This window comes from Myxine glutinosa, chromosome 5 (genome assembly GCF_964187855.1).
Source record: "Myxine glutinosa chromosome 5, kmMyxGlut1.1, whole genome shotgun sequence".
NCBI classification, from domain to species: domain Eukaryota; kingdom Metazoa; phylum Chordata; class Myxini; order Myxiniformes; family Myxinidae; genus Myxine; species Myxine glutinosa.
In genome coordinates this window covers 170,771,858-170,799,100 of record NC_136265.1, presented here as the reverse complement: position 1 = coordinate 170,799,100, position 27,243 = coordinate 170,771,858, and the positions used below count along the sequence as shown (strand labels likewise).

Sequence of the window (27,243 nt, the reverse complement as noted above, 5' to 3'; positions counted from 1 at the left end):
ATGATTGATTACGTAATGTAATGTAACTCTTGATTGAGAAACGTAACTCTTGATTACATAACATTACATAACACTTTATTACATAACATAACACTTTGTTACATAACATACACTTGACTACGTAACTTAGCATAATGCTTGATTGCATAACTTAACGTAACACTTGATTACATAACCTAATGCTTGATTTTGTAAAAATAACGTAACACTTGATTACGTTACCTAATGTAACACTTTTTCTTTTTTTTGTATACTGAAACGAGGCTCGTGAAAGAGCTAACATTTATTTCACAAACAAATCAACCAGACAAACAAAATATATAAAAATAGGGAGCGGAAGACAAGATGGGGAGAGAAGGGGAAGCACACAAACACAACATTTGAGAGCAGGGAGATGTGTGGGAGGGAGAGGGCTTGGGGAGAGGAGGCGTGGGAAGGGGGGGGGGGGGGGGGGGGATGGGAGAAGTATAAAACACAAAGCCACCAATGACTTCCAGGACAGAAGTTGGTGTTTCAAAAAAGTGGATTTGGGGTGAAATTAGCGGGGGTAGAAAAGATCATGGTTTTGGATGGGGGAAGATAAGAGATGGTGGTGAACAGCTGTTTTAAAGACCTGGAGGGTGGAGTGGGTTTGAAGAGAGTGAGGGAGTTTGTTCCAGAGGCCGGAGAAAAGAGGAATGAAGGAGTGAAGGTGAGTTATGCTATGTTACTTGATTACAAAACATAACGTAACACTTAATTATGTTACATAATGTAACTCTTGATTACATTACATAACGTAACACTTAATTATGTTACATAATGTAACCCTTGATTACATAGCATAACGTAACGATTGATAACTGTGCATTCTGATGTGCCAATTGGGAACTGCGCATTTAATGCACTGAAAAAAAAAAATGAACAGCACGATTGGGAAACACACATTCAATGTGCTTTAAATAGTAATTAACACGATACCCCTCACCACGTGTGTATCCTGTAAACACACGCACAATTGACACATGAAGAGAAAGTTGAATGGTGCCACCACTCTGTACCTACCACTGGACTTCATCCAAAATCACTTATCATCGAAAATCTGAAGGGGGGGGGGTGGGTGCGTACGCCCTGCCCCCCCCTCCCCACCTCCCACTACCCCTACCCCTCCCTGGAGGCTGGATCCGCCTATGCTCCCTACCTTAACCCCACTAAACCTACCCCACTCAATGCAGGCGAATCTACAGCGCTGAATTAACAAGCTTTTTCCATCCACTTTGCAGAAACTCAGTCGAGGGAGGTATCATCGATCCATATAAAGGCGTCTTTGGCTTATGACGTCATTAGCACAAAGCTAAGCAGATGTTCGTTCTCTCTCGCTCTCCTCTTCCGCTTTCTTTTTTCTTTTCTTTTCTTTTCTTTTCTTTTCTCTTCTTTTCTTTTCTTTTCTTTTCTCTTCTCTTCTCTTCTCTCTCATTGGAAGTTAAACACAACACTTCTTCAAAACGAATTCTTTGTTGCATCCTTTAGGGCCTTTTGGGCACATTACATCACGATGGATAAAGAGTTCTCATGTTTACGTCAGTGGTGGGACAACGCTAAAACTCAAATTAGAGTTTTTTGTCAAAGATTTTCACGACAGTACTCGGGATCACGATGCAAATATAGATCTGGTGAAGACACAAATTCTTCACTTGCAAAACAAAGTGTCCTCCTCTAGTAATTATGGGCAGCAGCAGACGTTGTATGAAAAGAAAGCCCTCTTATCTCACAGCCCTCTTATCTTTACAAATCTCACACTCTTACTATGTCTCTCCGAAAAGATCTACTGGACAACCCTCCCATCTACTTTCTCAACAATCCTCTCCAAGAAGTTCTGTCGCTCAAGCTTTTGGGTCTCACTATCTGCCATGATCTTTCTTGGGAAAACCACATTTCCAAGCTGGCCTCCAAAGCCAGTCGCCGACTGGGCATCCTCCGTCGTGCGAAGTCCTTCCTAGGCACACCTGAGCTCCTCACCACATACAAGGCTTTCATCCGCAGCTCAATGGAATACTGTTCTCCCCTATGGGCTGGTGCTCCTGCCTCACACCTGGCTCGGCTTCACGCTGTTGAAACCAAAGCTTTCAGAATCATTGGAATCTCCCACGATGAAGCTATCTCTGAGGGCCTTTCACTCACTCACCGCAGGCAGGTAGGTGGTCTTTCTGTCTTCTACCGACTCCTCTCCGGCCTTGCTCCCCCAGCTCTCTCTGTGCTCTGTCCCCCAAATATTCCTACAGGTCGCACAAGATCTGCCTGCAACCCTCTTATGGTTAAACTGCCAAAATCAAGACTCTCTGCTGACCTTCACTCCTTCATTCCTCTTTTCTCCCACCTCTGGAACAAACTCCCTCACTCTCTTCAATCCCACTCCACCCTCCAGGTCTTTAAAACAGCTGTTCACCACCATCTCTTATCTTCCCCCATCCAAAACGTTGATCTACTCTTACCCCCGTTAATTCACCACAGATTCACTTTTTTAAAATACCAACTTCTTTCTTTCCTAGAAGTTCTAGCAGTGTCCATGTGTTTTATACCTTTCCGAAACCCCCCTCCCCCCTTCCCAGACGGAAGCCAAACAGTTCAATCTTGGTTTCATCAGACCACAGAATCTTATTTCTCACAGTCTGAGAGTCCTTTAGGTGCTTTTTTGCAAACTCCAAGCGGGCTTTCATGTGTCTTTCACTGAAGAGAGTCTTCCGTCTGGCCACTCTGCCATAAAGCCCAGATCGGTGGAGTGTTGCAGTGATGGTTGTCCTTCTGGAAGTTTCTCCCATCTCCACACAGGATCTCTGGAGCTCAGCCAGAGTGACCATCGGGTTATGTGTCACCTCTCTTACAAAGGCCCTTCTCCCCCGATTGCTCAGTTTGGCCGGGCGGCCAGCTCTAGGAAGAGTCCTGGTTGTTCCAAACTTCTTCCATTTAAGAATTATGGAGGCCACTGTGCTCTTGAGAACCTTCAATACAGCAGAATTTTTTTTGTCGGCTTCCCCAAATCTGTGCCTCGACACAATCCTGTCTCTGAGCTCTGCAGGCAGTTCCTTCGACCTCATGGCTTGGTTTTTGCTCCGATATGCATTGCCAGCTGTGAGACCTTATATAGACAGGTGTGTACCTTTCCAAATCATGTCCAATCAATTGAATTTACCACAGGTGGACTCCAATCAAGGTGTAGAAACATCTCAAAGATGATGAAGAGAAATGGGAGGCACCTGAGCTAAATTTCAAGTGTCATAGCAAAGGGTCTGAATACTTATGTAAATGTGATATTTCAGTTTTTTCTTTTTAATACATTTGCAAAGCTTTCTAAAATCCTGTTTTCTCTTTGTCATTATTGGGTATTGAGTGTAGATTGATGAGGGAAAAAATGAATTTAAACGATTTCAGCATAAGGCTGCAACATAACAAAATGTGAAAAAAGTGAAACTCACCACCGTCTATATTTTAAGCTTTAATTTCTTTTTAAAACCATTTTCTCTGCAATAATAGGACCGATTGAGATCAAATTTTCACCGTAGGGGGGACTCGGTCTGTAGAATATTTTATTGGTAATTATGACGTCACAGGTCATGTGGTTCGGCCGCCATATTGTTTTTCGTGAAAACACGAAAACCCCTTTTTCTCTGCAACGGCTGAACAGATCGAGGCCAAACTTTGCAGGCAGAATCGCATACCCATGACGAACAAAAAAGTCAACGAGCATGACGTCATGCATCACATGGTTTCAGAGTTATGACGTTTTTAAGCATGAACCTTTAGAACCGAGCTCCTCCCTCATTTTGATCCAATCGAGGGGAAACTTCACAGATCTGTTCAGCATGTCAGTCTACTAAAATGTCCTTTTGGAATTTGCGATAGGGCACGTGGTTTGGCAGATATCGTTAATTAAACGAAAATATTTTAAAAATGGATATCTCTTGAATCGCTAGTACCTCAGACCGTGAGTTGGTAATAATTTATATAATTCACACAGTGCAATACGTGCAGGCCACTCCACGAGCGACCTTGCAGGCTTATCAACGAGGCGAGGCGTGACACACATGTCTCAGCATACCTCAGATCAAGTTTGAAAACCAGCATCAACCGTCCATAAATTTGCATATTCGATCATTTTTGACAAAGTTATGGCACGTTGAACTTTGGTAGGGGACATGTATTGCAGCGCAATACTCAGAATGCTTGTTATCATCGGGATTATGCTAATGCCCCTGTCCGCAGAACCTAGTAATCATCCCGTTGTCCTTTATGGCACCGCACTTTGGACATATTACAATAGAATGGCCCTAGTACACAAATTAAATATTTCCCCCCACAATAAAACCACCCAACAAGTCAGTTCTGGACATTACCAATGGAACCGCGGCCAGCTACATCACAAGCTTGCATGGCAACATCAAAGCAAGCAGGCGAAAGACACGCCCAGAGGGGCAGCGATTGGACGAGGGAAGCGACGCGCTGATTGGCCACCAACCGATGGCATGAGGGAGAAGCGAGCGGCCTTTGGTGGAGTGCTGTTGGCTTGTGGGGATTGGATGGAGGTGCTGCTGATGTCAGACGACGGGCGATAAAAGAACTGGCTGGCCGGCATCTTGCCCCTCTCGTTCTGGATCCCTTCGTGCCCGGACATCGGTCTCTACTGCCCTCGCAATTCCTATACCTCGACCTCTTGCCCTCACACCTTCCTTCACCCTCGACTCTCTCTCCCTTTTGATACCGGACGTTGGGTGCATCGCGGTTCATGTGCCGAACACCTGAGGACGGACACACCAGGGGAGCCGGCTGCGCACCTGCTTGTTCGCCTCGCGCGGGAAGCCACAGGAGGCCAACTTCCCGCCAAGTCCGGACTGCGCGCTCGGGGCCTGACCATCCCGTCGACGCCATCCGATTGAGCGAAGCACACATAAAATCACACCTCTTTATTTTCATTCCCGTTTTGCCATCCCTTTGGCTGTGTCTGGTTCTGTGTGTCGGAGCGCTCATTATGGGGTTTTAGTTACCACCGCGTTTTTCCTGTCCTGATATTTATATAATATACCCTTGTATTATTTTTCCCAAACAATTTTCCAACCCGTCCCAGCTGAGTTAATTTGCAGCGTGAAGATGCCTGCGCGGGCCTGTACAGGTGAGTCGGTGTTCGTCTTCCAGCTCGCCTATCATACGCCATAAATTTGAGTTGAACGCCTCACAGTAATGCTCGTTTCCATCCGTGGCTCACTCACGGTCTTAACTGAGAAGTCACATAACAGTATTTACACCAGTTGACTTTTTCACATTTTTCTGTGACAGTCTGAATTTAAAATGGATTCAATTGAAATTCTTTGTCACCAATCTTCACAAAATACCCCAAAATGACAAAGAAAAAAATGTTTTCCTAAATTTTTACAAATATTTTGAAAATGAAATCCAGAAATATCTAATTTACACAAGTATTCAGCTGCCTCAATGAATTCTTCGTAGAAGCGCCTTTGGTAAGGATTACAGCTCTGAGTCTTCTTGGGTATGTCTGTATCAGCTTTGCACATCTGGATTTGGGGAGTTTCTCCAATTCTTCTTTGTAGATTTGCTCAAGCTTTGTGAAGTGAGATGGGGAGCGTCGATGAACAGCAATCTTCAAGTCTTTCCACAGATTCTCAATGGGATTCAAGCCTGGGCTTTGGCTGGGCCACTCAAGGACTTTCACGTTCTTGTTCTGAAGCCATTCCAGTGTTGCTTTGGCTGTACATTTGGGGTCATTGTTCTGTTGAAATGTAAATCTTCACCACAGTCTAAGGTCTTTTGCACTCTGAAGCAGGTTCCCCTCAAGGATTTGCCTATATTTTTCTCCACTCATTGTTTCCTCTATTCTTACAAGTCTCCCAGTCACTGCTGTGGAAAAGCATCGCCATAGCATGATGCTGCCACCACCATGCTTCATGATAGGGATGGTGTTAGATGGGTGATGAGCTGTGCTCGGTTTCTGCCAGATGCAGTGCTTTGTATTTAGGCCAAATCATTAAACTCGTCAGACCACAGAATATTTGCCTCGTGCTCTCAGAGTCTTTTGCCTCATGCTCAGTCTATCCTGTGCCTTTTTGCAAACTCCAGGTATGCTGGCATGTGCCTTTTTCTCAGGAATGACTTGCGTCTGGCCGCTCTCCCATTAAGCTGAGATTTATGAAGTGCTGCAGAGATTGTTATCCTTCTGACAGGTTCTCCCATCTCAGCCCAGGAACTTCGTAGTTCATCAGAGTGATCATTGGGTTCTTGGTCACCTCCCTGACCTAGGTCCTTCATGCCCGGTTGCTCAGTTTGGTCGGACAGCTAGCTCTAAGAAGAGTCTGGGTAGTTCCATAGTCTTTTCATTTTCTAATGATAGAGCTAACTGTGCTCTTGGGAACTTTCAACACTAGAAATTGTTTTATACTCTTCCGAGATCTATGCTTCCTCACAATTATATCTCAGAGTTCTATGGACAGTTCCTTTGTCTTCATGGTGGAGTTTCTGCTCTGACATGCACCGTCAGCTGTGGGACCTTGTATAGAAAGGTGTGCTTCTTTCTAAATCATGTCCAATCAATTGAATTGGCCACAGGTGGACCACAGGTAATTACTACACAACATTTCTTGCATCAGAGACAGTCAAAATATTTTCTCATTTCATAATGGTGTGAAAACTGACCGTCTCAACTATCGACAGGGCAGCACCATCTCGCATTCCTAACCAGAGTGGAATCGATCATTGCAGCAGATCTTAGTTTAGCTTCAGGCAAGGTGATTCCACCTTGTATGCTGCTTCATAGACCGTCAATAACAGACAAAAATGCCAGGGCCATCTCACCAGATGTCTCCCATGCATTTAATTCTGTGTATCACCTTGCCCTCCCTTCCAAGGTGTCACCTAATGATATCGTGGGTGCCATTGTGACTTGGCGATCATATTTCATTGTGCTTGCAAGTTTCAGGTTGCTTAGGATGCTGTTATCTGCATACTCCCAAATCTTTTGTAGGATCAGAATTTTTTTTTTGTGCCTTCAATACTATTGCACCACACATTATTACGAGACTTTTGAAATGAGGTAATCTGCCCCAGAATGCGTGGCACGCATGCATAGAGACCCCTAGAAGTAGCCAATCCTCAGGGCATGTGAACTTCTATTGTGCATGTGCGACAGGGTTTGTTTCCTGAAATGGCTCACAAATCTTTTAAAAGAAGTCGAAAATACTGGAAAAGTACCTGAGAGAAAGTTGGGTTGTGCCTCTGCACAACGAAAGAGTTGGACGGAGACACCGTGTCTGGTTAATTGGTTGAGTTTTTCTTAACAGCGATGGGAAGGATATATCTTGGGCATATGAATACACAGAGTAAGTTTAAAATCATTACCATTAAAATTATATTTACTATTGGGAATGGGGGAGGGGTTGAGGCTTTAAGGGAGTGGGGGGGGGGGGGGTAAGGGTTGAGGACGTGGCATTGGAAGGGGAGTGTTGACGACTTGGGGTTGGGAGGGAGGAGGATTTGAGGACCTGGGGTTTGGTGGGGGAGGGGAGTTGAGTATTTGAAGAATAAAGTGGTGGGTGAGGACTGTGTTTCAGAGAGTGGACGGAGAGTTGGAAGAGGGGTGTTGAGGCTTTGTAGGGAAGGAGGGAGGGTTGAAGATTTGAAGAAGAAAGGGGGAGGGGAAGACTGAGTTGGATTGGTGTTGAAGAATTGTGGTGGGGGTGTTGGGGGACTTTGGGTGGGGAGGGGGTTTGAAGACAGTGTGCAGAGGGGCTTTGAAGACATAGTGGGAAGGGGGTTAAGACTTGGTATTGGGGGGGTGGGGGGGGGGGGTCGGGGGGGGTGAGAGAGGGAAACTTGAGGACTTGGGGTTGGGTGAGGGGAGGTCGAAGACTTCAAAGTCACAATTTACATTACCGGTATATGGAATTTCTGCGGATCCCTGCTAGTTATTATTATTATTGTTATAATAATGTAAAATCTGCATGCAATCTGCAAGCAATGCAAGCAATCACAATGTCTCAAATATTTTATTGAAATATATAATACAGGAGGAAGTAAAACATTTAAATTATTTACAAAACAGTATGGCTGTTGCTTTCCGTCAATAAAATACAAACAAAAAGGTAAAACTTAGACGTTCCCGTTTTTGTGAAATCCGACCACACACATAAAAACACAAGAGGGGAAAGCAACGTCAAGGTTTATCGCCCTCAAAAGTCTCTTTCCATGCAAGCAAGAAGACAGGCCTTTAAAATTAAGCGTGCACTTTCATTTGAGATAAAAACAACTATATTCCATTTAAAATACAGGGAGCAACAATGCACCTGGGCATTTTTTAGGCCAAAAAAAAAAGAGAAACAAAAAAGTACATAAAAGATGCAGGTGATTCGGGATGGAAAATTCATGCAAAAAGTCACTTGTTTTCCAAAATCTTTTTCTCCATCAGTTTCATAAGCATTTCGGAATAGTGTTCCAAAAGGGCGTTGGTTTTTTCTTCACTAGGAGAAGCAATCTCACTGCACTGACCCTCACCCTCGTGAGAGGGAGCGTTGCCCGAAGGTTGCACGGCCTTCTCGTTCGGACCGTCCATGCCAGGCGGGAATGTTGGTGTAGGGGGTGGTGCAGCGGGATACTTCCTGGATGCGGGGAGGTCGATGGAGTGCAGCTGCTCGACGGCGTCTTGCAAGGATTCCCGTAAGATGTCGCCCATGACAGCCTCATGTCCCATCTCGTCGCTGGAAGTCACCTGCACCCATAGTGGGTCGGAAGGCACAGCACAAGTTAATGTAAAATGTCTGCTTGTTGTCCTTTCGTTCATACTGACATTCATACACCCCAAACTCGGACATATGGAAATGGTTATTGTGGGTTCAGTTTCCGGCAACCAAATCCAGATGTCTAGATTGTAAAATAACATGAAGTTTCATTCCACCGACATGAGTGGAAAGTGTAACGTGTGGTTACGATTTTTGGGAAGGGTCTTGCCTCTTTCGGGCAAATGCAAGCTGCGATGTGGTGCGGTGCCAAGCAGGCAACTACAATCAATTATGCATGCAGTGCACAGGTATGAGAAAACGACATGGTCACCTTTCATGGCAGCTATTGGATTTTCACTTTTCAACTTGTTACCCTCACCCGAGGAGAGGGAATTGCATTTGAGTCTGTTTGTCTGTCTGTCTGTCTGTTTGTTTGTTCACACAGAATAAATATGATTTTCTTGGCAGCCGTTAGTCCGATTGACAGGAAATTTTCACCATTGGTGCAACTCCACCTGTATATATTTTTAATGATAATAATTATGACATCATACATCACGTGGTATGGGCGCCATCTTGGAAAACCGAAAAACTTTGCACCTCTATATCTCCGAAAGCCTGCATCGAAAAACAATGAGACGTGGCTCATTGGAAAGAACTCTCCATGGGGAATAAAATATGTAATGATGATGTCATAGGTGCCTCCATTATGACGTCATAATTCGACAAGTACAAAACATCATCCGATCAAGATGAAATTTCTTGAGCATCATCTAGGGATAAATTGGTGGTGACGTTGATGAAAAAATGATGACGTCATCGGTCACGTGGTTCGGCCGCCATATTTGTTTCAACACAAAAGCCTTAAAAACAACTGAAAACACGTCCTGGTGAGGGTCTGCAATCTCCGATTGCTCTTTCTAGTATACAATTTGGAAATTGTTTTCTTTTTGCCATAAACTGGTGTTGGCTTAAGCCCCTGTGTCACACATAGGCGGATATTTTGGCGACTACTGGCGACTGCCGGCGATCAAGATTTTTCGGCGACTACTGGCGATTTTGTGCGGTCAAATATGGTCAGGCGGCAGTATGGCGACTGCAGGCGGCCACATTGCGACTGCATTGCGACGAAGCACTGACCTCGCCCCGAGTGGAATGGCGACTGTTGAAGATCGACGACGACTGCATTGCGGATGCACGGCGGTAGCGTGGCGACAGTCTGGCGGCTAGATTACGACTGATGGCGGATCGCGGCGACTGCATTGGGCCCAGATGGCGGTTTACTCCGACGTCCGCAAGACTGTAATATGACCGCCGGCGATTGGAGACGATTCACACAACGCTCTTTGCTCGTAGACAGGGTACAGTTTTGTGTATTTGAAGCTGTAGTCATCATGCCTGCTAAACGTGGAAAGATGGGGAGGCCTGCCAAGGCTCCACAGAGGGATGAGGACACCGTACCAGATCTGCCAGCTGTAGCACCAGAAGAGGTCGTCTTTGACCCAGAGGCCATAGCTGCTGAGGCTGCGTTAGTACGTTTCTCAGTAAAGTACAGTACAGTACAGTACTGTGTATGTCTGTCAGTACAGTGCAGTACATTTTTTGCCTAACTACAGTACTGATGATCGCCAACAACACACGTTTAGCAATGTGGAAGTCTCATGGAAATAGAGGGATGACAATATTTATATGTTTATATGTGTCGTATGTTTTATATTAATATGTTTTTCTTCATTATATTGCAGTTGAAGAGGAAGATTGCTGTGTCGCAGCTCCCACCACCTGAGGTCCCATATGCTGTGCCTGTGCCTGCTGCTCCGGTGTCTGCTCCTCTTGCTCCTCTTGCTGACGACGACATCTTGAGGACGATTGTCGAGGATCCCTCGTCTCGGGCTAGCACTCCACTCCCGTCATCACAGCCCCAGACCACCCCCCTGGCCCCTGCTACCAAGAAGAGGAAGCGCCACAGTGATGACTCCACCGTGACTAGACTGGAGGAGAGGGCTCGCACGTCAGCCGAGTTGCAGCAGGAGATCCGGGCCCATCTGCGGGAGGCCGCCGTCCCGACATGTCCACGTGTAGCCCTGCACGTCTTCGCCCCTGAGCTCTACGATGAGCTGCTCATACTGCCCTAGAGCTGGTCGTCGCAGGAGCCACGGCCTCACCCAATGTCTTCTCTCCCTCCGTTGTCCTCTTTCTTGATGCTGCTCCTCAGCGTGAGCCAGCAGTAGGTCATTCGCAGCAATATCTTGGTCCAGTGCTGCCAAGTCATTCAGAAGGACCAGCTTCATCCTATGTTCATCATCCATGATAGATGTTGGTAGAGAGACCCTTGGTAGACCTTGACCATAGAACATACTGCAGTGAGCTGAAATGTCCACCCCTATTTATACCTGGCCAGAAAATCGTGGTATGTCGTAATGCAGGCGCCAGGCAGTCGTATCTCTGTCGCCAATGGCCGTAACTCGGCCGCCACTAGTCCTCCTGCTGTCGTCGTCAGTCTCCCATAGCCGCAGGGGAGACGTGACAGTTCGTCTGTAGTCGATATGCAGCCGCAACAGTGTCGGCCCGTAGTCGGGAAGATGCTGCAGGAAGGCCGTATGGCATTCACATCTCTGCCGTGCTAGCTGGTGGGGCGATGCTGGGGCGATTGCGGAAGACTATGAGCGACTGGGTTGCGGCCGCTTTACGGTCTTATTACGGACACCGACGACAGCATGGCGGTTCCATCACGACAGCATGGTGGATTTTTTTTGAGGACGACTGAGCGCACCGTTTTTAAACATTAAAAAAAATATTTGGCCCCTTTGCGGCTCTTGCCGACTGCAGCAGACCTGGGGAGGATAACCACGACTACAGAAGACCGTCCATTACGGTTTCATTATGATTGTCGGCGGGTGGTGGCGATTTTTTCAGTCGCCAGTAGTCGCCGACAAATCCGCCTATGTGTGACAGGGGCTTTAGCAGTTAGAGTGCCGGCTTGGGATCCTAGGATCCTGAGTTCGAATCCCAGTCGATCGCTGAATTAACACCAGGGGGGTTGACTCAGCCTGTCATCCTTCCGAGGTCGGCAAATTGAGTACCAGCTTGCTGGGATGAATGATCCCGGTGTGTACCCCGGTTTAGAATAGGTACACCGTATCCCTGCTCATCGTAAGAGGTGACTAAGGGTTGGCGTCAGGAAGGGCATCCAGCCATAAAAACTGCCTCAAAAAGGGAACCATGAGGTCATGGGGCCCGCAAGGCTAACCCCCGCTTTAGCGGGGAAAAATGGCCTCAAAACGATCATTCAATATATATTCATTTTTGCCATAAAGGAAACCTTTCCTTGTTTACGCCACCAAAATATTTAGATGACAAGTTACACTACTCACAATAAGTGAGGGATATTGGCAGGTTCTTCGGTGTGGTTGATTTTGTGTATTAATTATGTTGAAAAAAGTTGTTGGTCCTAATTCTATGGTTATTAATGAGTGTGAAAAAACTCAGCATTCTTGATTTCAACACCCTAACCCTAACCCCTATAAAAAAAATAAACTCACTCCCACAATATCCCTAACTTATTGTGAGTAGTGTATTTTGTTTAACAACAATGAAAATATGTTCACCAACTGAAAATAATGGTACAATATATCACGACGGGTTGGCAGGATAGTCTTGAGGCATTGACACTCGCCTCTGAGCTGTCGAGACTGAGTTTGAATCTCGACCCAGCTATAAACTGTCATCCTGGTGTTTCGTATGCAGGACGAGGCATCAATGTGTTCACCCCTCGGACGCCGTCCCTCGGATGGACGTTATGTCAGAGGATTAACTTTTTAAACGTTATTCCAAGGCTCATGGTGGACCTTGCACATAAATTACATGCAGGACATTGGACAATAGTAGACATGAGTGTACGTCTATACTATATGAACAACAGGGACATGGGTAGACAATGGATAAACCCGGAATTTGAACCTGGCTTAATCTCAGCATCATGAGGCACGTTCAGAAGAAAACTTTAAACAGGCAAACCAAAAGATTTGGATCAGTTAGAAACTAGAAATACTTTTTTGTCTTGTGTATTTTATATTTCTCCATATTCAGTGATCCAACTATACTTTACCATTGTTTTAAGAGTTTTGCAAACCTTATGGTACAGCAGAATGGCTTTTTGTAAGACCTGCTGGAGTTCCAACATAGTTTCCCGACAATGCTCCTCCGTGACCACCATGTCTGCAAAAAAAAAAGAATAAAAAAAAGGAAAGAGTAAAAATGCAAGGTTTATTCTTCAAGATGTGTGGTGCAATTTAAATCACAAAATGTCTGATGGAGAGAAGTCAGACGTGCAAAAAAGTGCATGATCCATCACCAGGTAAATGCCCACCACCCAAAGCCACCGAAATGAGACGAGAGACCATAACCGAAAGGGTGGGGAAAAAGTAAAAACTGAGGTTGCGAAATCATTTCAGGTAGATCGACAACTAATAATGGGACAAGACATACCTGCCACAGCTATTCAAAATCCAAATCGATTTGGCAAATCTTTATTTTTATATCCATTTAGGGGGGATTTTTCCTTTTTAGCCAGGGACCGAGGCCCGGTTTAAGTAAACAGTTGGGAACAAATTCCTCAATGGTGTGGTTCCATTTTACTATCAGATCAAAGCTTGAAAAGCTCATTCTTAAGTTCCGCCAGATCAGAAAAGCGCCCCGGTACCAAATTGAAGCGGAGCCATACTACAAACTTATTTAGATTTTCATGTCCAGGCACCAAACTCCTATTTTCAGATTCGTCCCATCCTACAAATAATGGAACATGACTTGAGAATGAATAAAGATCATACTAGCTAGCATAAAAATGACATTATCTAGCACTAATTATCTATCTTCTATCTATAATTCCAGTAATCTCTGTGTGTATGTATGTATGTATGTATGTATGTATGTATGTATGTATGTCTGTATGTCTGTGACCGCTGTTTCTCGACAACCACGGGTCCGATATACTTTAAACTTGCCAGGTATATTGCTGGGGACCCGAGGATGCTTTTCAAGGTTTCATATTAATCGGACAAGTAGTTAGCGAGCTATGTCCAAAAAACGATTCAACCAATCAGAGAGCAGCGAGCTATCACGTGTGCCGAACGTGGCGAACAGACTCTGCCTCGGACGGCACATTTGAGAGCGTATTCATTTATTTCACGTTGGCAAACTATGTTGGCGTTAAACTATGTTTTAAAACTAATTAAAACTACTTTGCGATTCTTTCGCTTTCCTGCGCGTTTGTGCACGCTATGGCGATTTCTTTACCAAACTCCGCAAGCCGTTCGCTTTGGACCAAACCATTTCATGTAAATAGAGGGGGGGGGGGGGGGGTGATTGTCACCGTACTCGCAAGCCGTTCGCTTTGGACCAAACCATTTCATGTAAATAGAGGGGGGGGATTGTCACCGTACTCGCAAGCCGTTCGCTTTGGACCAAACCATTTCATGTAAATAGAGGGGGGGGGGATATAATTTTAGATATAGATATAGTACGGGCATGCCCTAGTACCTTTAATTAGACTAATGATTGCAAACACTTAAGAACGAAATAAATCGAACTAAGCATCTTAAGAATCTGTTGAAGGTAACTAGCAGTGGCCATAAAGAAATGTAATAACCGGTAAATGCGTTTGTCAAAATGTCGGCGAATGTCCTCATGTGAAACTGCAGCAAATGGATGTGCATTGTATGACCGATATGTGAAATTTCGTCGACGATCAGTCATCGTAATTGTCCGACGATAGAGACAGGATATCATCAGTGCGCAATCACTGTCGTTCTTTAGTCTGTCATCGAGCTTGGTCTTTAGGGGAGCTGTGGACCCTCAAACCAGACAATATCATAGGAACCATCTGATAGCTCCCAAACCTCTTCGGGGGATTGAGTGATTTGTTGCAAATCAGCATGTGCCCACATTACATCCTGATCGCTGGACATGGAGACGGGACGGACTCGGCTCAACATGATGGTAAACTGCTGGCAGCGATCCCCTTCAATTTTCCAAGTGGATTTTTGGGTTTCTTGTCCCTGTTTCTCCATTTGCATGAAGCCCATTCATCGAGTCACCCTCACGATTTTATCTCGAATTCACCATCTGATTTCATTTTTATCGATGGTTTTAGACTCGGTGTCAGAAATAATTGAGAACATTCACGCACAACTTTGCTGTAGTTTCATTGGGATATTCGCAGACATTTTGCCGAACATGATTACCGGTTAATACATTTCATTACGGCCACTGCCAGTTACCATTAGTATATTATTAAGACCCTTAGTCTGATTTATTCTTGTTCTTGAGTAGCTGATTCTCATTACATGTTTGGTCAGCTTTCATTCCTGACAACTTTCATGTTTGTACTCATTAGTCTAATTAAAGGGATAATTCGTGCTAATTAATCATTCTTATCCGAGTTAGTATGATCTTTATTCATTCTTGGCATGTACCATTCTACATAGGATGGGAGAAAACTAAAAATACAAGTTTCGTGCCTGGACTCGAAAATCTAAATAAGTTTGTAGTATGGCGCCACTTCAATTTGGTGGAAGGGGCGCTAGTCTGATCTGACGGAACTTAAGAATGAGCTTTTCAAGCTTATAACTGAAGCAAAATGGAACCACCCAACTCTCTCATTGAACCGGGCCTAGTTCCCTGTCTACTCGGTGTCCATCCGAGGTTGATGAACACGCTTCATTGCAGCACTGATATAATTATTCCAACATTGTTCCGTTCATTATTGGATTCAAAACTTCAAATATAAGCTCGGCTTCCACGTTTTCCATTCAGTAACGACTTCAGGTAAACATAATTGAAGTGTTCAACATCACAGAGAATGAACACTGGAGTGCTAAGGTGTCACTATAAACTGGCAGGTATATCCTGTTTGAAGGTACATTGCAAGTAGATTTGCTCAAAGCAAACTACTATGCAGACACGGAGAGCATGGGGTGTAAACCTCAACCACCAGTATAAAGAAGTTCAAGCACAGGAATTTACATCTCCACATGTACAGACTTGTTAGCGATTTTTGCAAAAAATAAATTGAGGCAGAGAGACATAGGAGGAGGGGGAGGGAAAGATTGTGTACCGATTACAAAAATAAAAATGCAAAAGAAGTTAGTTTTCTTGAAAGAAGTCAGGCCAACCTTTCATTGCCTGTGTCATCTTTCCCAAAATTAATTTCTTTCTCAAATGGTAAGCAGAAGTGTTGTCATTTTTGGCTGCATGTCCCTGTCTTGCAATGTCAGGACTGCTGGAATCTTGCGGTTGAAGTATTTCAACCACCGCCTTTGCCTTCCCAGCACTGCCAGCACCGCGATCTGCCATATTTGCATGGGCATCTTTGTTCAGTTTGTTCTCAATACATGGCTGTGATCTGGACTTCTTCACGCAAGATTCCTCCACCTTGGTTACAGAGCTCACCAAAGCAGGTTGCAATGTCATTGACTTGGAAAGTTCCAGAACAAGGCTCGTGCGATAGCTTGTGCACACGGTTGGTTGTGACGGCATGCCGATAAGCGATACAGGCCGAACGCGGGGCGCAGGTGACAATTCACAGCCTGATACTCGGGGCCGCATTCTCACCGCCGACACGCTTCGTTTCCGTGCAGGCCGAAGTTCATCACTTGTGTTGTCATCCTCCTCGCCGGTGCACACTGAAGGCCTGAGATGCAGGCCGTCACCGATCGAAATGCTGCGGCTCATGCCATTGGGCTGGCCTTTATGCCTGGTGGCAATGGCTGTCATGGTCTTGCGTGATTCCATCCTCATCTTGGTTGCACTGCGAGCCTCGGGCCGATTCGGCACAGGGACGGGTGAAGAAGAGTGACGCGAATCGACGGGATGACATTCGCGGCGTGCCACCAAGCGGGCCTGTCGTTTATGGCTGCTGGCATGCAAGGATAACTTATCTGTTGGGTAAAGGAGCAAGCAAAAGCTAGAAAGAAAACTCAGAATGGGCAGAATGGTTTCTCAATGCAAAAGCTTTGGATAATTAACAGCAACTGGGCAACATGAGAAATTTTGCTCATTTATAAGCAGAATACTATTCTGTAAACTGCCACCCACTTACAGTGAAGGGTCAAATTTTGAATATATGCATGATTAAAAATAAACGTATTGCAAGAACATTTCTTGCAATGTGAGGTGGATGTGGAACAGGATTAGGATGGACAGCATGCTTGTGCAGCATCATAGCAGAAGGCAGTGGACATCAGGGCATTGCAACGTGGTCTCTTACTGCAGCTGACTTCGTATTAGTCATAAGGGCAGAGGGTCACAAGGGTTAGGAGGTTGAACTTATGCCTGACTGCTTTCAGAACAAAACAGCTGCTCACTTCTTGAAAAATTACTGGGACTGCGAAGATCATGGAATATCAGCAAGGGATCCTTACATCGATTGAAAAGGTTTAAATGCATTATCCATAGACATTTTGGGAATGGTGCATTTGAGTCGCCAACTTCAAAAAAGCTAAAACTTCAGCTCAATAATCTTTCGTACATTTGTAGGGTCTATTAGTTTGTTTGTTTGCTTTTTCTCCTCCATATGAAGCTCAAGCTAATGAATACACACAATGGCTCACCACAATAGCTGCATACAAATTCGGCATTTGTGCTTGGCTGAGAGTGCATACCGGTTCTTAAGGAAATTGTGCGAAAAATCCGAAACAATTCTCTAATTTTGAACCTAAAACATGATTTCAGCTCCACATTCCACGAGGTTTGTTTGTTTGTATATTTCACCTCTACATTCAATGATCTGATTGTGTGAGATACAAGCTAATAGTGATACATTTTTGGGAAAACCGCTCACCATTGCTGTGTGCTAGGTCGCACATAGACGTCGACTTCTTCATAGCAGCTGCACGATCACCGACCCTAATGGGGCCCCTTGGAATACCACTTAACCTCTTCTCAGCTGTAGATACGGTTCCTCGAGCTGCCCTCCCTTCAGGTTGGGGCCTTCCCTCCGTCAGCTTGCCGGACACCTTTTCTGGGCCAATGCTTTTCTTCTCCGTAAGCTTTGCCTTCGTACCAACCTACCAGCACAACAAAAAATAAATAATAGCCGCTGGTCATTTGGCTGAAAAAAATGATTTCCACATTGACTTCGTATGGTTTCTTGGTATACGTCTCATTTGGATTTCATGTTCCAAAAGCAAATGCATATCAAATATCAAATAAGATTAGAGAAATGCCTGGTGTTGGCTTAGCGGTTAGGGTGCCGGCTTGGGATCCTAGGATCCTGGGTTCGAATCCCGGTCGATCGCTAAATTAACACCAGGGGGGTTGACTCAGCCTGTCATCCTTCCGAGGTCGGCAAATTGAGTACCAGCTTGCTGGGATGAATGATCCCGGTGTGTACCCCGGTTTAGAATAGGTACACCGTATCCCTGCACATCGTAAGAGGCGACTCAGGGTTGGCGTCAGGAAGGGCATCCGGCCATAAAAAACCATTGCCTCAAACAGGGAACCATGATTGTCATGGGACCCGCAAGGCTAACCCCTGCTCTAGCGGGGAAAATGGCCTTAAAACGATCATTCATTCATTCATTAGAGAAAACACGAGGCTGGGAAATGTCTCATGCTAATATGATGTTACTTGCTGCAGAAAGGTATAAAAACGGTTGAGTTACTGTAAACTATTGAAAAATTAAAAGTACAACATTTGACGTTTTCTCCAACTAACCTGTCTTTTAATTTTCCTTGTAAAGTTTGACAGGTAGAAAGTCCCTCATCTTCATTCAGCACATATGAACGTACCTTGCACTAGACTAGAAACTTCCTGACTCACAAAAACTTAGTTCCAAACTAAGAAGCATCGTCCTGACAAACCTGTTGACATGGCCTTCTTCTAGTACCCTATCTACTGCCCAAGAATGCTGCATAAACATGAACGTACATAGCAAATAGAGCATAAAACAAGAAATATGTAGTGCAGCGCACTATTTTTTTTTTTTTTTTTGTATACAAGATCGAGGCTCGTGAAAGAGCTAACATTAATCACACAAAAAGACAAACCGACACACAAAACACAAAAAACAAGGGGAGCGGCAGACAAGATGGGGAGAGAGGGGGAAGGACACAAACACAACATTTGAGAGCAGGGACATCGGGAGGACTTGGGGGGAGGTGGGAGAGGAATAAAACATAAGAACACTGCAAGGACTCTGGGGTGAATTACCGGGGGTAGAAAAGATCAAGGTTTTCGATGGGGGAAGATTAGAGATGGTGGTGAACAGCTGTTTTAAAGACCTGGAGGGAGGAGTGGGATTGAAGGGAGTGGGGGAGTTTGCTCCAGAGGCGGGAGAAAAGGGGAATGAAAGAGTGAAGGTGAGCAGAGAGCCTAGACTTTGGCAGTTTAACCATAAGAGGGTTGCAGGCAGATCTTGTGCGACCTGAAGGAATATTGGGGGGACAGAGCGCAGAGAGAGCTGGGGGAGCAAGGCCGGAGAGGAGTCGGTAGAAGACAGAAAGACCACCAACCTGCCTGCGGTGAGTGAGTGAAAGGCCCTCAGAGATAGCTTCATCGCGGGAGATTCCAATGATTCTGAAAGCTTTGGATTCAACAGCGTGAAGCCGAGCCAGGTGTGAGGTATGGTAATGATACCATTACCCTTCATGTGGGTATGGTAATGATACCATTACCATACTATCATCACCACCATCATCATCACCACCATTACCATAATATTATCACCACCAACATGAACGTTGACCTTTTGACCCCCAAAACAATAGGCTTCTCAATTGGGACGACCTATACAGCTTGGTGAAGTTTCGTGAAGATCGGTTGAAAATTGTGACCTGTAGGCCGGTGACAAACAAACAGACAAACAAACAAGAAAACGTCATGCGTAGCACGATACTTGCAAAATACGCCGTCCCCCAAAAGTTTACCATTGATACAGCAAATTGTCCATTTCATGAAGATTTAAATTTACAATCTTGATCAAAGCTCGGGTCAATAGGATGAAAAGTGACGATTTTAGAAATTTGGCCTATGTTGACCATTTGGCCTACGTTGACCTCAAAAATGCTTGGTGGTTGAATTCAGTGACCAGATATGCAGGTGGTCTTCAAATTTCAAGTCAATCGGATGAAAATTGAGGATTTTAGAAATTTGGCCTATGTTGACCATTTGGCCTATGTTGACCTCAAAAATTCTTGGTGGTTGAATTCAATGACCAGATATGCAGGTGGTCTTCAAATTTCAAGTCAATCGGATGAAAATTGAGGATTTTAGAAATTTAGCAAAGTTGGTGACCTTTGGCCTATGTTGACCTTTTGACCTATTGACCCCAAAAACAATAGGCTTCTGGCATTTGACTAACTCTACCACTTGGTGAAGTTTGGTGAAGATCGGTTGAAAATTGTGACCTGTAGGCCGGTGACAAACAAACAAACAAACAAGCAAACAAACAAACAGACAGACAGTCACAAACACAACCGACCAATATACTTGAAAAATCTTCGATTTTGCAAGTAACAAACAAACAGATAGTCACAAACACAACCGACCAATATACTTGAAAAATCTTCGATTTTGCAAGTAACAAGAAAACGTCATGCGTAGCACGATACTTGCAAAATACGCCCTCCCCCAAAAGTTTTCAATGTGACATGATGGCCTATGGTGACCTCAAAAATACTTGGTGGTTGAATTCACTGACCAGATATGCAAGTCCTCTTCAAATTTCAAGTCAATTGGATGAAAATTGAGGATTTTAGAAATTTGGCCTATGTTGACCTTTTGACCTATGTTCACCTAAAATATAATTTGTGGTTGAATTCAGTGACGAGATATGCAAGTCCTTTTCAAATTTCAAGTCAATTGGATGAAAATTGAGGATTTTAGAAATTTGGCCTATGTTGACCATTTGGCCTATGTTGACCTCAAGAATACTTGGTGGTTGAATTCAATGCAAGTCCTCTCCAAATTTCAAGTCAATTGGATGAAAATTGAGGATTTTAGAAATTTGGCCTATGTTGACCATTTGGCCTATGTTGACCTCAAAAATTCTTGGTGGTTGAATTCAATGACCAGATATGCAAGTGGTCTTCAAATTTCAAGTCAATCGGATGAAAATTGAGGATTTTAGAAATTTAGCAAAGTTGGTGACCTTTGGCCTATGTTGACCTTTTGACCTATTGACCCCAAAAACAATAGGCTTCTGGCATTTGACTAAATCTACCACTTGGTGAAGTTTGGTGAAGATCGGTTGAAAATTGTGACCTGTAGGCCGGTGACAAACAAACAAACAAACAAGCAAACAAACAAACAGACAGACAGTCACAAAAACAACCGACCAATATACTTGAAAAATCTTCGATTTTGCAAGTAACAAACAAACAGACAGACAGACAGAGTCACAAACACAACCGACCAATATACTTGTAAAATCTTCGATTTTGCAAGTAACAAACAAACAAGCAAGCAAACAAACAGATAGTCACAAACACAACCGACCAATATACTTGAAAAATCTTCGATTTTGCAAGTAACAAGAAAACGTCATGCATAGCACGATACTTGCAAAATACGCCCTCCCCCAAAAGTTTTCAATGTGACATGATGGCCTATGGTGACCTCAAAAATACTTGGTGGTTGAAGTCAGTGACGAGATATGCAAGTCCTCTTCAAATTTCATGTCAATTGGATGAAAATTGAGGATTTTAGAAATTTGGCCTATGTTGACCTTTTGGCCTATGTTGACCTCAAAGATACTTGGTGGTTGAATTCAGTGACCAGATATGCAAGTCCTCTTCAAATTTCAAGTCAATTGGATGAAAATTGAGGATTTTAGAAATTTGGCCTATGTTGACCTTTTGACCTATGTTCACCTAAAATATAATTTGTGGTTGAATTCAGTGACGAGATATGCAAGTCCTTTTCAAATTTCAAGTCAATTGGATGAAAATTGAGGATTTTAGAAATTTGGCCTATGTTGACCATTTGGCCTATGTTGACCTCAAGAATACTTGGTGGTTGAATTCAATGCAAGTCCTCTCCAAATTTCAAGTCAATTGGATGAAAATTGAGAATTTTAGAAATTTGGCCTATGTTGACCATTTGGCCTATGTTGACCTCAAAATTACTTAGTGGTTGAATTCAGTGACCAGATATGCAAGTGGTCTTCAAATGTCAAGTCAATCGGATGAAAATTGGGGATTTTAGAAATTTAGCAAATTTGGTGACCTTTGGCCTATGTTGACCTTTTGACCTATTGACCCCAAAACAATAGGCTTCTGGCATTTGACCAACTCTACCATTTGGTGAAGTTTGGTGAAGATCGGTTGAAAATTGTGACCTGTAGGCCGGTGACAAACAAACAAGCAAACAAACAAGCAAACAAACAAAGAGTCACAAACACAACCGACCAATATACTTGAAAAATCTTCGATTTTGCAAGTAACAAGAAGACGTCATGCGTAGCACGATACTTGCAAAATCCGCCCTCCCCCACCCCCCCAAAAGTTTACCATTGATACAGCAAATTGTCCATTTCATGAAGATTTAAATTTACAATCTTGATCAAAGCTTGGGTCAACAGGATGAAAAGTTACGATTTTTCAGATGAAAAATGAGGATTTTAGAAATTTGGCCCATGTTGACCTTTTGGCCTATGTTGACCTTTTGGCCTATCTTCACCTAAAATATCATTCGTGGTTGAATTCAGTGACCAGATATGCAAGTCCTCTTCAAATTTCAAGTCAATCAGATGAAAATTGAGGATTTTAGAAATTTGGCCTATGTTGACCTTTTGGCCTATGTTCACCTAAAATATCATTTGTGGTTGAATTCAGTGAACAGATATGCAAGTCCTTTTCAAATTTCAAGTCAATTGGATGAGAATTGAGGATTTTAGAAATTTGGCCTATGTTGATCTTTTGGCCTATGTTGACCTCAAATATACTTGGTGGGTGAATTCATTGACCAGATATGCAAGTCCTCTTCAAATTTCAAGTCAATTGGTTGAAAATTGAGGATTTTAGAAATTTGGCCTATGTTGACCTTTTGGCCTATGTTGACCTTTTGGCGTATGTTGACCTCAAGAATACTTGGTGGTTGAATTCAGTGACCAGATATGCAAGTCCTCTTCAAATTTCAAGTCAATTGGATGGAAATTGAGGATTTTAGAAATTTGGCTTATGTTGACCATTTGGCCTATGTTGACCTCAAGAATACTTGGTGGTTGAATTCAGTGACCAGATGTGCAAGTGGTCTTCACATTTCAAGTCAATCGGATGAAAATTGAGAATTTTAGAAATTTAGCAAAGTTGGTGACCTTTGTCCTATGTTGACCTTTTGACCTATTGACGCCAAAAACAATAGGCTTCTTGCTTTTGACCAACTCTACCATTTGGTGAAGTTTCGTGAAGATCGGTTGAAAATTGTGACCTGTAGGCCGGTGACAAACAAACAAACAGACAGACAGACAGAACCACAAACACAACCGACCAATATACTTGAAAAATCTTCGATTTTGCAAGTAACAAACAAACAAACAGACAGACAGACAGCATAACGCACAAGCCCAACCAATATACCTGAAAAATCTTCAATTTTCGCAAGTAACGAGAGCACAGGTATTGCATACACAGTATTCGAGAGGGAATAAATGTGGAACTGCAAATACTGTACCTCAGACGCTTTCTTCTGCAGTTGTTTCTCTTTTGTACTCTGCATGTGGTGACTCGGAGATGCTTCCTCCTTGTTGCCTGCAGGAACCCCAGGACTCCCAGGAGGAGCCCTAGAAAAATGTGAGATACTGAGCTATGGCTCCCCACCAATAACCAAAACCAACCCATGAAGCAAAACTCCAAAGTCAGATGGTGTATTATATTTAAACACACCAAACAACCCAATTGGATCACATTAATTTTCAGCTTCCACAACTTTCACCATATGTATAAACTTTAACGGTGTTACATGGCATAAGAGGTATAGGTCAAAATTAAGTGTCTACAAGTCACCCCAAAGTTATACAATCTGTTTTGCTTCTCAAAAAAGTTCCATTGTTTTGCATAAACAACATATAATACATGTATGTATGTATGTATGTATGTATGTATGTATGTATGTATGTATGTATGTATGTATGTATGTATGTATAAAAATAAATATATATCGTCGGACCCCGCTATTTGCGGTTCCGCTATCTGCGGGTTCCGCGTATTCACGGGTGATAAAATGTGACCTGTTTCTCCATTTGCAGTCCCGCAAATTCGCGTTTTTTTCTATTCGCGGCCGTGTTCCGCAAATTCGCGATTTTTCAGGGGCTTTGCGGATCATTGTTGACATTCGCGGATTTGCTTCGCCATTTGCGGATGTTGCCTCTCCACTCATGGTTTGGTCTTCTCTATTCACGGATTTTCACGACTCGGGAACCTATCCCCCCCCCACCCCCCTTTTCCATTGAAACAATGCCCCTCTATTCGCGGTTTCGCTATTTGCGGATTTTCCAGGAATGTACCCCCTGCGAATAGCGGGGTCCCACGGTGTGTGTGTGTGTGTGTGTGTGTGTGTGTGTGTGTGTGTATGTATGTATGTATGTATGTATGTATGTATGTATGTATGTATATATATATATGTATATATATATATATATATATATATATATATATATATATATATATATATATATATATACATACATACATACATACATATATATATATATATATATATATATATATATATATATATATATATATATATGTATATATATATATATATATATGTATATATTTATATGATGTATATGATGTACGGACATGATGTAAAGATGTAAAGCCGTTCTCCGACTTGAGCCGAACAACATGATGTCAAACCGCACGGTTTTGTCTGCAGCTCCCAGAAGAGTTTCTCGCAGTGCTAATTACAATGATGGTAAATGTAATTTATAATATCAGAAGCTGTCACAAATGAATGAAAATGTAGTTACCGACCGGTTTTGCCCTTATCAGGGCATCATCAGGGCAACATAGGAAGATTCCAGCAACTTGTGACTGAACCCTTACGGTTATATACCAATCAATGTGCGACTCCAAACTGTGAGTGGTGAGGGATATATAGAAGAGTAGAATAATCTACCGTAAGAACAGGGAGTAAGCAGCCAACGTTTTGGGCATAACTTCATTGAAAAAGGCTCTTTATATACAAGATTGATTTTCCAACCGCACGGAAAAGATCATACAATAGTCATTTTTTTACTTGGTGAAGTTGCCGAATGTTTTTCTATTACTCCTTTCCTAGTACAAGGGCATCGATAGAAGGGATCGGAGAGGCGATCTTTCTATCACTCACGAATTTTCTTTTAGTTTTCCTCGAGTACGAAATTTCAAAATGATAATTTTGAACACGTCGGCACAAGCTAGGCTTTGCGTGCACACAACAGAGTTCCAATGATTGTGTGTAAGAGAACTGTGAAATGCCTCTAATATAGGAGATAAGGGGGGTGAGGGAAAAAAAAAAAATCAAATATTGTCGTTTCACCTGCTCGGTGAGGGCTTGGAGCTCGAGCGAAACTTGGTAGAGATGCTGCAACGCGAGACATTCGAGCCTTCGTGATCGGGTTTTGAACGGCCTCTCAGCACGCCTGTGGTTCTACACGAGGGCTCTGTAGATAGAAGAAACGCGTTGTACAGCTCATCTCGCCCTCGACTCCAAAATGGATTTTAAAAAAAACATGACATTAAAAAAAGAAAGCTAATTTAAGTTTTCAATTTTGATAAATTAAGAAAAAAATGTTTTGCTGACAATTCATTGGGAGAAGCACACAGGCATTATTAATGGCACCTGGTCTTCGATTTTCTCCTATCAGATAAGTGCAATTGGATTTCTCAATCTTAAAAAAATTATTTCATGTGCACCCTATGACTGCTGGTTGCATCATTGCTGGAAGCGCAGCTGTGCCGCTGATGCAGAGGCCCGTTTCCAGTAAGCTGGTATTCATTTTACTGACCAAGGAAGGATGACCGGCTGAGTCAACCCAACTGGTGTTATTTAGCGGCACTTAAGGTTTTCAAACTCAAGACCCAGTAATATCTAATAAACCTTAACCTTTAAGCCAACACCAGGCTTATTTTCTCAAATAAGAGAGCATGTGTTGCCAAATCATATTTATGGGCAATTATTACGAAGCAGTTTGCCATTTTGTCTCCAACAAGAGTCCAATGCAGGAATTTGGTCAGCATAATGGCACACAATGGTCTGCTCATTTTGAAAAGCATCATGGGATAATACATGTTAATAAACAAAATGCTTGCAGATGGGACAACCAATTTAACAGCCTCGGCGAAAGGATGACAACAAGACCTTTGCCCTTGAAGCACCATCATGACAGCTAATCTATCTTTTTCCAGGGGGAATTCATCCCAAAACAGACATCTCAGAGGGGTGGATCGTATGTGGAGGTTATAGTGATTTCTTGTCAAAAACAGAAATGTAATTATTGTAGTTTTTACGTGTGCGCCTGTTATTAAAAAGATTGTTTTACACAGGTTTATTACAACACCTCCATGTTCAGGTCTCGAATGAGTATGTTCTGTGTTTTTCTGGGTTTTTACACTAATACACTGCCTGGGTTTTTCCCAGGAGTGATCGAGTAAGATGTTTTGTGAAGATCGTATTGTCGTGCAACGCCCTCTCGGTTAAGACCGGGGAAATCGCGAATGGCAATCAAGCTTAATGAGGCGTTTCCAATTAATGGCGGACAATACAAGAGCAGGGCGGTTTGGGGGAGAATGCCACTTACCTTCACGGCCCCGACGATGTCTTCTCCCTGTGGAAATTAACTCAACCCGAGACGGATGTAAAATGTACAAAAATAAATATTTATTACGGAACCCGAGAACAATGAAACGCGCCGGTAATAACTAAACCCCTCTAATGGAGCACTCCCACACTTCACTTCAAATACAAGACAATGGAATAGTTAATAAAAGCAAACGTTGTGTCTTATCTGTCTGGATGTGGTCCATCAGGAATCGTCCAGGCTCCGGTGTTCGCGCTCCGTCAGGCCTCACTGAGCGCCTCGCTAGCGCCGGTCTCGCCCGTTCAGCGGCAAGCCTCGCTTGCACATGAACGCCAGACGCCAGGGAGGAGAATCGACGGCTTTCCCCAACGTCCGTTGCAACGCAGGCAAATTCGCAGATGGCAAAGGAAAAAGGTCCAAACGGAAAGAAAGGCAAGGGCAGAAGGGAGGTCCGGGCAGGAAAGAAGCCAAAGCGAGAAGAAAGAAATGTCAGCGAGCCAGTATTTTATTTTATTTGCTGGTCGGCATGACGTCAGCTCTCTCCCTCTGCCAACCAGTGCGTCATTTCCTTGTGCCATTTCGCGCCTTCTCACGTCACCGGCGCTTCTCCTCCAATCAGCAACCTGCTTCTAGGTAGTGATTTCGCGCCTTCCTCACTGATTGGCCGAGCGTCTCGCCCTTTGGTGTTATGTCATCGTGTG

At 43.5% G+C, this 27,243-nt stretch overlaps 1 protein-coding gene across 5 annotated transcripts in view; it reads right to left on the bottom strand.

Annotated features, from left to right (window-relative positions):
* Nucleotides 1–8,008: 8,008 nt before the first annotated feature.
* Nucleotides 8,009–27,243, bottom strand: part of LOC137426748 (mitogen-activated protein kinase-binding protein 1) — a 214,895-nt gene continuing 195,660 nt past the window's right edge. For 3 of the 5 annotated variants that reach the window (XM_078779067.1, XM_078779068.1, XM_078779069.1), the window contains 6 exons: nucleotides 25,282–25,405; nucleotides 23,428–23,536; nucleotides 17,596–17,821; nucleotides 15,929–16,693; nucleotides 12,889–12,974; nucleotides 8,009–8,746 (listed from right to left, as the gene is read on the bottom strand). In XM_078779067.1, the coding sequence (XP_078635193.1) occupies nucleotides 8,414–8,746; nucleotides 12,889–12,974; nucleotides 15,929–16,693; nucleotides 17,596–17,821; nucleotides 23,428–23,536; nucleotides 25,282–25,405 (1,643 nt within the window). In that variant the 3' untranslated portion in view covers nucleotides 8,009–8,413. The remainder of the gene's footprint in view (nucleotides 8,747–12,888; nucleotides 12,975–15,928; nucleotides 16,694–17,595; nucleotides 17,822–23,427; nucleotides 23,537–25,281; nucleotides 25,406–27,243) is intronic. The other 2 variants (XM_078779071.1, XM_078779072.1) reach the window with 1 other exon arrangement.